The sequence below is a fragment of the Gavia stellata genome, chromosome 1, assembly GCF_030936135.1.
Source record: "Gavia stellata isolate bGavSte3 chromosome 1, bGavSte3.hap2, whole genome shotgun sequence".
NCBI lineage: Eukaryota > Metazoa > Chordata > Aves > Gaviiformes > Gaviidae > Gavia > Gavia stellata.
Genome location: NC_082594.1, coordinates 72,567,551 through 72,581,892, shown reverse-complemented (window position 1 = coordinate 72,581,892; position 14,342 = coordinate 72,567,551). Strand labels below are relative to the sequence as shown.

The following is a 14,342-nucleotide window of genomic DNA, read 5'->3' as shown; positions in this document are numbered from 1 at the left end:
TCACAGCCCCGAAGAATAATGCTCTTCAGAACTCTGTTAATGCCTCTGAACATCATTCAGATTCTGTGTACAAAACTACATAATTTAGAAACTTAATCTAGTTTTTTTAAACATGGCAGTATATTTGAAATATGGTATTAATTTATGTTTGCATCTCCAAAGAAAAATGTAGAAAGATAACTTAAACTAGAGAATTCATAAAAAAACCTATATCAATTTAAAATTTTACTGCATAAAAATATGTACTTTTCAAATTATTTTAATAAATTAAATATCCCTAACATTTTTAATATATATCCCTGACAGTCTATAAAAGAGGGTTCTTGTTATAGAAAATAAATGGAACTCCGAAAGTACCCCCTTCATAAAACATATTTAACAATAATTATATTTTTTTTTTCTTCTTCAAGGAATGTAACAATATGTACAACTTCTCTATATTACTATACTATCAAAATAGTACAGGTTAAGTGTAGCAGGGTTCTGTAACCATAAGATGGTAAAGTCACATTAAAGTGGAGGACAACTTAGGCCTCAGACGAACATTATCAGTGTGGAGCATCAGTTTCTGGATGGATCAGATAAGAAGGGGTAAATACAATCTTCTCATCTACAGTAGATTTCACAAGAGGTAGAGTTTAAGTGACAATGAAAGAAATCTGGAATAAGGTGCATGCTCAGTATTTTCATTTGTGACTTGCTAAGGATGTCAGATTTTGTAGGAAAAGTTTTCAAGGATTCTTTCTTTTTCCTCTGAAGCAGATTTCCATGATCAGTTTGTAATCTTTTTAATATGAATCTGAAATAGAGAATCAGAAAAAAAAGAAGTCATGTTTTAGGGTGTTACATTTCTCAGTAATAAGAGGTAACTGTTTTCATCGTTAGCCAAAATTTTGAGCTTCAACACACTGGCAGAATGAAGAAATCTCACATTTGCCGGTTTTATTTTTAAAAGGTTATACCACCTCTCACCTCATTCAGAATTGCCCAAACTGCTGAATTTTGTATCACTGAAAGCCGGAATGATGAAATAGGGTTTAGGCTGGGGTCAACTGTTCCTTCAGCTACACCATTTTCAAATTTCCCTGCAAAAGAAGCAAAAGCATATCCTCAATTAACTCCTGTTCAACAAACTAAAGTACAAAATCTGTGTCCGGGGCAGGGGGGGGGGAATAATAAAAAAAAATAAGTATCTGGAGTATCACAATAGGTGAAACCTATTGCTGTGGCTGCAGGGTTGACTGGTGTCATTCCCAAAACAAAAGACAGCCAGCAATTTTTGGTATCAGATTCAGCTTCAAAGCAGCAAACAAGATGGGGTGTATCATCAGAGCACACCGATCTGAACAGGATTACACATAAGAATAAAAGCTTTGGAACTGTCTAAGGGTATGAACACCTCAAACTCTGAAGATTTTGGCACAGATTTTCATTTAATGTCATGGAACTACACATGGATTCCCTGGCTTATGTGTTTTCAAGGAGGATTAAGGACAAGGGGTATCATTCATGCTTAATGTATTCCTATTTAAAGGATCTTCAATCATATGAGGATGAAAAAGAATCTAATTTAAAAGCCCAGTTAGACTTCACACTTTAAACATATACACAGCATCTGCAATTCATTAAGATGAAAAAACTTGCTTTCATTGTAACAGGGATGCCCAACCTATGTCCAGCAAACTAAATACAATCCCTAAGTAAAATTTCTCTTCCTGGACAACAGATATCCTGCCACCTTCCCCAACAGCCACTTGGCTGTGGAAATGCCAATCTCATCCCATGACAAGACAGCTGATTGTCTGTAGGGAGGGTTCAAATCCAGGCCAAGCACAACAGCTCACATAGAGGCACTCCTGCAGTCACAGTTTTGGAGATAGGTAAGAAATGAAACAAAGTATATTGCTCAGTTAACAAGACATGGCCCTGGGAGAAGGAACAGGATGGCACCATAAATCAGTCAAGCAAGGAAACACCAAGATGAGCACAAAGGGAACAAAGCCGCTGAGAAAACCAGAGAAAGTTGCTTGAACTATGAGTGAGCTGTCCTAATTAACATAGTAAAAACACCAGCCTCAGATAGGGAAACCCCTTACCAACAAAAGCCCCTTCCTCACGGAGTATGTGCAGTAAAAAGAGAGGATGCTGTGACTTTAAGCGAACATGAGGCATCTAAGAACCAATGGGAACAAGGATAACTAAGCTAACTGTAAAAAGTGCTGATAACTGTTGCTTGGAATGTACAAACGCTTAACCATGTGTTAACCGAGGTATGCTAGCTTTGTGGAGTTACCACTTAGCACCCATCTCTGTGCAGACATGAAATAAACAAGTATCTCGACTCTGTGTGTTTATTGGCCACTTGCACACTGGATAAAGAACCCAACTTGTGGGACAACAACAGGACAGAAGAGGTGATCTTACACAGCCTGGAAATGCCTCTACAATAATCTAGGTGATCGATCCTGGCAGAGAAGTTGGATGTAGCTGCAGTACAACTAAGAGTCACACTAGATCTTTGTTTAGTACATCAGTCTCAGAAAAGAAATATTGGAAACAACATTAAGCAAAGCCTACAAGGTCACGTACCCAAAAAATGAATGATCAAAACTCAGTTTTAGGTTTGTTTTGGTTTTAAAGAAAATGTCTTAACTGTTGCAATAGTAACAATACACATTTCTTTCTACTGTGACATACCTATCCTGAAGTAACCATCCTCTAAGCGTTTGTCTTTGGTTTCTTTGCTTAATACCAGTTCTTCATTCTAGAACAACAAAGCACAAATGAGATTATTTCTGACAAATGATTTTGCCAGGGAAAGACAAATGTGTGTGCACTTATTATATATTCATCATCCATCTTTTCTAAATAATTATGAACCAGCCTAGAACAGTTATTTATAGTCTTAGACAAGCCAATACAAAAAAAGAAAGAGCAGCAGTGTTCCAGAACTGAACAGTATTTGGCTTCAAAGTAGAAAAAAGAAGTACTTTAAGTGCCCCACATAACTCGCATGGTAACTGCCATGTGAACAGAATACATAGCAGATACTCGCATACACAGCAGAAGAAAAGCAAAGGCAGGATCTTTCCTTCTTTTCCTATGGTTAAACCAGAGATTTCTCTCAGGACAAATGAAACTTACAGCTTACTTTTTGATGTAAGAATTTGGACGAGATGAAAAGTCAACAGACCAGTGAGGGAAGCATTGCAATTATCACTGCCCCACTAAAAAGGGATGGGTATCAATAAGTTTCTTTAATAAGCACGGAAAAATGAGATTGTAGACCAGAGCTTCAAAACCAGCTGGAAAATTACAACCAGAATCACATGATCCAATACTAAAAGACCCACTGTAAGAAATTCCTAGGAATCAATTAAAAATGCTTGACAAAACAGGAGATTAAATCCATCAGCTTTTTTATTTTTCATTCCTACTTTTAAGGGAGGCTGCTGTAAAAGTGGAGTTTGTTTTGTTGGAGTTTTTTTGGTTTAGGTGTTTTTTGTTTGGTTTTGGGGTTTTTTGAGTGTGTTGCTTGAGTCCCAGACAAATCCAGTCTGGGGGCACTCTGGTTTTTAAGTATTGGTTTTTTGTTTTTCTGAATTCTAGTTAGGGAGGATCAGGGTCACAGTACCTGAATGGGCTTCCAGCTCTAAAGAAGTCCATGGTGGAGAAATAGCTCCCTCAGGACAGTACCTATCATTCTGCAGCTGTTGTCCTCATATCAGTGACATTTTCTGCTGATACCAGTGGCTTAGGAACGGGCCAGATGCAGAATTTCCCATTTACCTTTCCACAAATTGTGTCAATAGCAATGGAAGCTCGGTAGCATTACTGCCTTAAGACATGCTTCTGTTTGAAGGACATTTCACTGTCAAGTGTAGCCAAAAAAAAAAAAAAAGAGAGATGTTTGATGCACATTTTTTCTCATTATCTTGTGCATTCTTGTGGTATCTTGGGCCTAGATGAAGTGAGGGCTGCTGCTGTTTTTATAGTTGAACGTATTTCCAAAGATGTTGAGAAACAAAACCCATAAATCTTATAATATGATATTACATCTCACATATCATGTTGTATAATTAGAATCAAACTGACAAACTTCTTTTAAGGGGTTAGGGTGGTCAGAAATTCCTATTTTTGCTTGCTCCCAGGAAGGCAGACTGCAAGAATGGAGAAGTGAACTCCTCCATGATCATTTAAAAAAAAAAAAAAAAACCCAAACAAAAAAACCACAAGCAAACAAAGAAAAAGAGATTCAGCATACGGTAATTTAGACACAGATTTCAAGATACCTACACCAGGTGTATGGGAGAAGTTAAAAACACTTTGCTATTTAATACTAAATAAAATAAACTTGTCTGAAGCAGTATCTTAATCCTCTGACAGAGTTTTGTGATATAAATGGTTAGCTATAGTATCTAGTTGAACAAAAAGAACCCGTAACATTTGGCTTCAAGCAAGACTATACTTTAGGTAGTGTAGTGCCCTCCTGAGATAAAACTCAAACAGATTTATGGAAAAAAAAAAAAAAAATCAGTAATCAGGAGAAGAGAACACATTTGGTTTAAGAGTCCAGATATTTCAGTATCTGGTAAGGTTTGTATGTGTGTCAATTCCTGAACCAAGACTTCTTTACTAAGTCAAAAAGCAGACTGACTTAGCTTTCCCATTTTCCAAAATACACAGGAGAGGGAAGATAGGTTATTTTTTTGTTTTAAATAGTAGCAGTGAATTGGAAGAAAATGAGCTTGTTCACTTCCAAATTACCAACAGCACTTGTAGCAAACTGCACTCTGAATGAACATCTGAATAGTTACAACAGTTTTCTGTTAATAGATCCAATTAAAAAAGAAAAAGTATTGAAAGCATCAGAGCATCAAGATCCTACAATTAAAAAAGAAAGCATTCATATCTCCCTCACCCTGTTAAAAAGTCAATAAAATTAGAAGGTTTTGCTTTTATCCTATAATGGAGAAGACACAAATCAATAAATTCATACCTGAAAAGGCAGAACTTCCACAGTTGTGTTTAGAAGTATGTCTCCTGGATGCTCTGGGTTGCCACTGTGAAACAAGTACCTATAAACGAGAAGAGAAAAATAAAAGTCTACATAACCAGTTCTGACTGATGTAAGTTACCATCCTATATGTTAATAGTCACATTAGGGATGTTACAATTATAAACGTAACTTTTACACTGAAGCTACATCAGCTTACGATAAGAAATGAAAGATGGTTTTATACACTACCGTAACTGAAAAGGCTAAATTTTTGCATTTTTTAAAGAGTAGTTGGGCAATATTTTGCTTAGAAAGGTAGTTTCCATAATCTGATCTTGACAGATTGCATTGTACTAAGTGACCAACACTGTAGTCATTATTGCCTGGCATGCACTGGTATCGCCTCCAGAAGCAGAAGCCCTGCCTTCCCTCAGCCTCTCCCCATAGCTTCCCACCATGCACTACCCCGTCCTTGTGCCCACAAGATGAACTCTGCAGATCCATTCTGAACGAGTTCTAGGAACTTATCCAAGTCAACATTTTGCCAGGACAGTTTCCCCCAAGACCAGCTCTCCACTCTGGTTCTCTGCAAAGTCTCATTAATGACCGTGCCAGGAATTCCCAACCCATATCCACACCCTTAACGCTCCCTGAATTCAAACTTCTATTCCAAAGACAGATTTATTATTTTTTCCCCACACATGTTTGACATGCATACACACACAGAAAAGGACATGGGATTTTTTAATACCTGTGCAAAGTCCCCGTTACCCTCATTCAGTTGTGCATTTAACAAAATTTCTTTTTTTTTTTTTAATGGGACAGAGTAAATATGCTTAAAACTGTACCAAAATCATCCCTATACATATCAAGCAGTGAAGTGCAAGTGTTCAAATTCTAGCTGCCCACTCTCAAACAGCTTTTGCAGTACTACGCATGTGTAAATAATGTTACAAAAGACACAGCTTAATTCCCCTTTATATATAAACACAAACTTCATATTCTTTTGAATACATATTATGTAAATGAGTAACAATATTTTTTACCACTAGGTGGTATCAATGCTTGAAAAATTGTTCATGTCTTACCATTTTTTCTAGTGGACCACTGAGTTTATTCAGATTACTGTGAAAGACTACCTAAATATTACACCTATCCAGTTGCCACTTTTAACAGGCCCATTTTACTTTTGATATGTTTAAATGAATATGTAAAAATCCATCATCACATTTCAAACCTTTCTTCAATTGGAACTTAGAGAAATTAACAGTAAGCACCATCTTCGACATTAAATACATCAGCAGCCAGGGACAAAATTAGTTCAGAAATTATCACTTGATTAAAATTACAAACATTAGCTCAATTTGCAATTTATTAAAATATAATTGGAGATGTAAATTCCAGCTTGTCTTTATCCAATATGTCTTAAGCCAGGTAAGTACTTGCCATTAAACCACACTCCATAGCTACAAGACAAGAAGTAGAAAACAGAGCTCTCTGACCCTGACTTTGAAATGTCTGTGATCCCAAAATGATAGAAGTGATATAAAAAATACAAAGACACACACACACATCTAACATTTCTTTCATCAAGGCTCAGAAAATGAGTAAAACCACACACTCTGACATAAGAAAGCTACATTGATTTCTATTGCAGCGGTTTCAGCAGAACTGCACAGATTGAACTGCAGAACAAAACTGGATTCAGCAAGATTCAGCATTGTATGTGCTTCAAGAAAAATAATTTCCCCGCTGTAGTTTAATGTAAAGGTTAGTCAATTCTAAAGTACACAAGCTACCTAAAACATCCACAAGCTACCTAAAACATCCACAGTTCTTCCAAGAAAAATCTTGTAACTTCTTCTAAGCATCAGTGACATCCAAAAAACCTCAAGGACTTTATTATCCTTTCTAGGAAGATGCCTTTATTATGTGTTTCAATAAGCAAAACAAAACTCTTGGCAAAGCTGACCAGAAGAGGACAAAAGTATATTCTGCTGTCTTCTGACCTAGCAGATCTAACTTGCCATCCTTTAGTCTGTCAGATACCCTAATTGTTACTGGGAATTTTTCTCTTGAAAACACTGAAAATTCTAAGGAGACTTATTTTAAAATGCAAGCGATCAAACACTCACATCTAAGGTGCTGCCATCAAACACTCCAACCAAACCATAGACACAGTGCTTTTCCTTAGTGCTTTCTAGTTCACAAATCTTATTTCTGAGAAGAAGCACCTAAAAAGCCACAAAAACTCCTCGTGATCTGTGATCGCTGTGCTCTCAAGTGAAAATGGGTTTCGGATGTTTGGGTGGGTGTGTTTTGTGGGGGGAGCGGGCAGGGGTGAAATGGTGGTGGTGGTGGTTTGTTGTTTTGTTTGTGGGGGGAGGGGTATTCATTTATTTGGGGGGGGGGGGTGTTTGTTTTTAAAAACAACCCTTCAACCATACAAACATCACCAACCATTTCTCCTACTGTGCTATCAACTTTTGAAACTGAAGTGTGGCTTCCTCTCCTCAGCAGTTATTACTCCACTAGGGCAAGGCACTCAAAAGTTGGCACAATGCCAAAACAATTTATGGAAGTAATTAATAAAAACTCATTTCTAGATTTTCATGTAACCAAACCTGCTTTTCTAGTATGTTTTTTGTAACTATCTGTCTACCCATATGCACACACATACATAACATATGCATATGTCACATCTTACTTAAAATTATGTTTAGAAAGGAAGGGATATTTTTATATCTGAGCCTTGCTTGAACACTTGACAGATAACACCTACTTAGACAGAAAAAGTTACACAGATTAAAAATAGAAGTACGAATATACATACACAGTTCACATCTATGATTAATCTTTTGCTTAGAAATAAAATTTACAAATTAAAAAAATATTTGAAATAAAACTTAATTTACAAATAAACAGCTATTCTACAGGTCCTAAAAGAAGTGTCATTAGCTGTTCTTTTGTAAAACTTGCCTCCCTGACATATTGATAAATCACAAGTTTTCAAGGTTTTCAGACTATGGAAGATTTTTCCTGATACAGAAACTGAAAGACACAGACCTAGCTGTGCTTTTGGCTAAGTTATTCTGACATCTGTCCTGCGATTTATAGGTGACAGTCCATGTAAACACTAAAAACATGCTTTCCCCCCAGTTAACTGACATTTTTCTTAGGATGGAATCACTAAGATATTCTTGTCTACCTGCTGCTTAAACATAACACCTCCTAAACCATTCTTTCAAATTAAAATTCTGAAAGCCATAAACCTCTAAATACAGTAGTCCCAAAGAAATACAAATTCACCTGTAGTTAAAAAAAAAAATACTACCACCTTCTGGAATATTACTTCACAGCATTATTACAAAATACAAACATGGATGCATTTGGACATTCTTGATGGAAGTCATCAGACAAAAGTAACTCTAACTTACAACTGGTAAATTAAATACTAATGTAACTGAACCTTAGAGAACCTTTTTCTCTGGCAGTATCTTTTTAAAAATGCACAGGTCAAAGATAAATAACTAGCTACTATAGATACTCAAAACCAGAGACAACCTCCCCCATGCCAGAAGTTACTACTTGTATGAACCAACTTGCATACATTCTGGTCATCAACTCAACGTAGTATGAGAGGAATAGAGGATGCTAGACATTAACGTCTCATATGACCAAAAAAATTACATAATAAAATGTAAAGCGCATTGAAAGTTTAAAAAAAACCAAACAACAAAATAGAGCAAAGTCAAAGTTGCAAAGAAAAATGTCAATTGTCACGTTCAGTGACTTGAGTGTTTACTCAAACTGAGGGTTTGACTTCTTCCTATGGAGCTAGGTATCACCTAAAAAAAGTGAAGTCAACTAGAGGGGAAAAACCCCCACAAAAACCAGTAAGGTGAAACAAATATTCATACACATCCTAACACACAAAGGGAGAGGAGGGCAGAAGCATGATTATCATTGATACACTGACGAAAGATATTATTAGCTTGCCAATGCACTTGACTGTTATAGTACTTTAGAAGCCTACACTCAGATTCAGAACTAACCCAGTAGTGAGCACCTGGAAAGATTCTCATCTTTTGTAACATCCTCCAGAAGATGTGTATAAATTAATATTAATAATACTAATCTGTGCTGTTAGCTTTAATAGTATTCTTTGAATAGCTAAACTTTTCCATCTTGCAGCCCTGAAGCATCACCTGTACTTTCAAAAAAAAAAAAAATCCCAAGTACACACATATCTTCACCCTCCCCCTATTTTGCTTATGAAGGGAACATATCTCTCTTCCTTCCCTCACATCAAAGTATATTTAGGCCTAGAAAACTGTTATTCTGTTACCTTACTTGTTTTCCTTTAGGCATTAAAAAAAAATCTGTCTTACTGTCTTTTACATTATATTTAAATAAATAGAAGTGCCAATTTTTTTTATATATAGTCTGATTCTATGCATTTTCTATTTTGTTGAGCAATTAAAAATTAGAACAGAACACACAATAACTTTATTAGTGAAATATGGTGGCTTTATAAAAGGAAATAATATTTAAAAATTCTTTAAAAAGCACAATTGACATCCACTGTCAATATATTTGGGGTTTGTTTTGAAGGAAACAAAAGACTTATCTTACTTGATGCTAAACACAAATATTCTAAGAATGTATTTATGAATGCAGGCCTTTGTGCTCTGTAAACATCAGGAACCAAATCCTTTTCTCTACATATTCTCCTTACGTCTCTTTTTAGCAACCTAATATATTTCAGTATATCCCATTTTCAGAAAAGGAAAAGAGGTAGGAAGGCAGAGAGGAAACGTTTTCTTCCACGTTTGAGCAAATTATCCATAGCAACATGGAGCATAACAGTTTTTAATTCTGCACAACATTAATTTCTATAAAAGCAACATTCAGTTGGCAAATTTTTGGCTCTCTACAGTTGCTGTTATCCACTGCAAGAGTCATTATTCACCAATTCTATCCAGTATTTTTGATCACTGGATGCAAATGTGGGAAAAGAAATCTAATCTACCTCCTCTCTGTCATTTCCCCAGAATCCTCATTAGAAAATGTTATTTTACTGTCACTGGAAACTGGTATTAACATGCATTATTTCCTCATGCAAAATAGAAACTGAAGATGAATAATTTTTTTCCCCTGTCTCAAGATCAATTTCTTCTCCTATCCTTCATGCCTCTTCCCCACTCTTTTGCAAAAATTGCTTATACTTCAAAAAAAGCTTAATTCCTCAAGTCTATATATGTACACCCACCAAGTACTCACAATAGATAAGCAATCGAATGGGAGCTTTTCGATCCTGTTGTTATAGTTCCCGATTGGGGGAGGGGGAGGGAGAAAAAAACACCACAAAAAAAAAAAGGAACGTTCACTCCCCATTAACTTCCCTGCGAAATGCCTGGTAAGATTTCATTTCCTCTGCCAAAACCAGCCAGTCTAACTGTCCATATATAAGCTGGACTGCATGTTTGAGAGCTGCAAGGGATGAATTCCCTATTTTTACAGAAGTGCCGAACGAGGACACCAAAAGGAGAGAACTTCCTCACGTTTGTCAAAGGACCGCAAAGTAGCCTGACTGAAGAGGTGATGGGGGGGATTCTGGGAAGTGGTTCGAGTCTTTTTTATCCAACACACACCTAAGAAATTAATTTTCTCACACAACTGTAAAAGTCAGTCTAAATCTTTTTGTAAGGTTACCCATATCATTCTCTAACTTTCTTCAACTATGCAATATGTGTGGAAGGCATTTAGCTGGGTAAGAAAATCTCATTCCCAGGTCTACTCTTGCCTTCTGTTTCCCGCTGAGGACTACGAGATCAGCTTTCTAAACCTGCACTGTGCTCTCTGGAGTATACACACATCAACTGTAATAGAAAAGAGTTTGGCATTAAAATATTTTAACAATTTTTAATTTTTTGTTTTGGAGGTGGTTTGGGTTTTTTGGTGGTTTGTGGTTGGGTTTTTTTAGTTTGTTTGGGTTTTGTGTTGTTGTTTGGTTGTTTTTTAAGGGAGGGGCTGTTCTCTATTCTGAATCTGCTCTTCTCTAAGGAATTTACTCATTTTTGCACCACATCAATATTTGTTAAAAGGCCCTTATGTTCTTTTGCAAGGTTACCTCTGCTGAATTTTTAATCTAGTGAAATGTAGAAAGGCTTTTTTTTTTTGTTTTGGTTTGGGTTTTTTAATATATGTGTGTGTGCACATGGTTTTTTCCCCTAGCTTAGTTCTCCAGAAGCACAGATAATAACTCCATTCAGTTTTCTTAAAAACAGGCATTTGCCACCATTTGAGATGCACTTGGGTATGAGACCTTATCACAGGCTGGCAAGATGCAATTATGACATCTCAGACTCAAGCTCTTCTGGAAAACAGGTGAATTATTTTAGGGTCTCTCAAGTGGCATTAGATATCTAACATTCAGGCAACAGCATTAAGCCTCTAAGATTTCTGACTAAGAACTGTAAACCCAGGAACACTGCCAAATACACAAATCTTGAATATTAGTAGTGTCATTAAGGAGGAAGCAGCATGTCCTTGGCTCAGGCAGCTCTTTTCTTTTGTCTCTCACCCATACTTTGGGTTTTTTCCCCTTTTTCGTATGAAGTTCTTGTCTCATTGTTATGGGCAGAGTTCCATGCCTGGAGCAAACAGCATCAGTGGCTGGGAACCTGCCTGCCAAATCCCCGCTGTCAGTGCATCCATTTGAGGATGTTCTACTCATTAGTACAGAAGCTTATGTAAACACAGAAACCAAAGTCCTCAAATTCTCTTTTTTATATACACTAAAAATATTACCCCACCTGAAATACACTGACAAAGACCAAAACATTTAAAATAATAAATTAAGAGACCTTCAAATATTTCCTATCAACTGTCATCACCATTAAAGCTTAATAAAATGAAGATGTTGTTAAACTTTAATAACCTATATTATATCTTTAGAATCAGAACAAAGATTATTTCTAAATCACACACTGTGTGCGTGCACATGTGTGGTTCTCCAGCTAAAATTGCCTGAGAAAGATTGAATGTATTGCATTGCACTGAAGGAGAGTTTCTACACTGAACAGTGATTATGAACAAAGAACAGCTTATACATCAGTCAAGTTACTGCTGTACTAATCTAAAACCCAAACAATTTACAGTTCCCTAGGTTTTAAGTGGTTGTTACTGCAAAAGCAAATGATGAGAAAGTTCCACTTCACTGCCAGTTCTGGAAAGCTGTTAGAAAGTCTTTTTTTCCTTTGTAATGCATTTGATCTTGTATCTCTCTACCCACAGGAGGACGTGTATCCCATAGGATGGGTAATTAACTACATTTTAGATACATACATGACCAACTGCTATGAACTTTTTTTTTTGTAATTTTGTTCTACTTAAAAAAAATTAAATTCCTTTTAAGTTTTCACTGCTAGAGAACCTGTTTTAAAAGCTGTGTTTATTTTCCTTGACAATGAAGTGGCACTAAAAACAGGCAAGAAACTGTCACAATAATTTCAAAGCAGACAAAGTAATGTGTATGTTTAGTTACCGGAAGCCCGTCAAGATACTCTTCATACTCAATACATTGATTTTCTAGCTCAAATCATCAAATAGATATTTCTTACATGAGTGGGAATTCTATGTTGTGAGAAGATGCCACAGAAAATATATGCGAGGCTAACATCACGTGTTCCCTGGGATTCCAGGGTCAACAACATGGAAAACTAGATGATTAGTCTCAAATACTGTACACCCAGTATCTATGACAATATCAGAACACAAAGTAGTAAATGTAATCTACAAGCTGGTTTGTCAAAGTACTAAGATTTCAGTTTAAAGCTGGAAATCCAGACTGCAAGTTCTACCTCATAAAATCACATTATTAATAATCAATGTCACATTAGGATGACTAACCTGCTAAAAGAACACAATAACTATGGGGCAACTACAGAGTTAAAAGTAGTGCTGGGGGGAAGAAAAAACAAAAACAAAACACAAACACCTCCCCAGAAAACAATCTCTGCTATCCTTTTGAAAATATTCAAAGTAACACTAACAAGCAGTTACATACAAGAAAGGATGAGCCTCGTATTTTAAAAATATAAAGCAATTTTAGTTATATATACTGGTGAGGTTGAGTTCAGTTTTGGTTTTTGGTGTGGGTTTTTTTTTTTCCTTTCCACAGTATAAAATACATCCTTGTCTTTTCAAACAAACCTGAAGCCCTTTATTTTTATAAATATCCATTCTAAACTCCTATTGCAGAAAAGCTGACAAGTGTAAACATAATCTAATCAAAACAGCGAAAGGTTATGTGCTTCCAAGGGCTTCCTCCATGTAATTAGCGCACATGTTCTTTGAAAACAATATCTGATTTGTGTCAGTCACGTCTATAGGGAGGACTCTGAAACTTAGGTAGTCAAAAAAGGCGGTTATGATGATGATGGATACCAGCATCACTTAAGTGCTGCAATGGAACATCTTTCTGGGATGTGTTTTGGTTTTGCTTTGTTTTTAAAACAACGATCACATTCAAAATTTATTACCTCTGTTCGATTCACTACTCATTCACCAGTATGTCAGAGCTTCCTACATACAAAAAAACCCTCAAACAAAGCAATGTCTAAAGTCAAAAGCTCTTCACAATGAGCTGCTCAGATACAACACTCCTCACTGACATCTCTGAAGAAAAAGAATAACTAGTAAAGAAAAGAAGTATCTTGAATCTGTTCTTTATAGCAAGGAAAATGAATTTACATTCAGTACTAGCATTAAAGTAGTAATAATGTATGCTTCATAAAGAAACTCTTAAATATAACTCAGTTTTAATAATTAAATGTGTGCTTGGAACCACAGTTTACATACCAAAATAGCAAAGTGGATTTTAATAATTACATAACAACCTAAGGGAACAGAAATTCAGTATTTCTTATCTTTATAATGGAAGCTGTTTTGAGCATTTAGAAAACAGTCCATCCATTTATTTTTAAAAAACCCAACAAACCAAAACCAAACCACACCTTCAAAGCTGCTGTGCAATTTGGTTTTAAGAGGAAAGTCAGTGGATCTACTTTCACTCTCAAGGACATGCTACTGAGAGAGAGGAATGTATCTTCTTATTGCAAAAATAAGAATGAGATCCTAGCTTACTGTTAAGGGACTTCAGTGTTGTGGCTGGAGACTTTTTGCTTGGAAAAAATCCTAAAAAGATTCAGTAGAAGAGCTGTTCCTAAAATGAGCAGCAGACAATTTCATTTTACATATCCCTTTTCTCCAGGTGTGGTTTAGAACAAGAACCATCTATTTGACCGTTCAATATTCAACAGGGACCTGCCAAGCAGGT

At 36.1% G+C, this 14,342-nt stretch overlaps 1 protein-coding gene across 1 annotated transcript in view; it reads right to left on the bottom strand.

Moving 5' to 3' along the window:
* Window positions 1-591: 591 nt before the first annotated feature.
* The window catches only part of MGAT4A (alpha-1,3-mannosyl-glycoprotein 4-beta-N-acetylglucosaminyltransferase A), an 80,334-nt gene continuing 66,583 nt past the window's right edge, over window positions 592-14,342 (bottom strand). The window contains exons 12-15 of the mRNA XM_059818890.1: window positions 5,000-5,078; window positions 2,698-2,764; window positions 973-1,085; window positions 592-799 (exon numbers count right to left, since the gene is read on the bottom strand). Coding sequence (XP_059674873.1) covers window positions 773-799; window positions 973-1,085; window positions 2,698-2,764; window positions 5,000-5,078 — 286 coding nt within the window. The 3' untranslated portion in view covers window positions 592-772. The remainder of the gene's footprint in view (window positions 800-972; window positions 1,086-2,697; window positions 2,765-4,999; window positions 5,079-14,342) is intronic.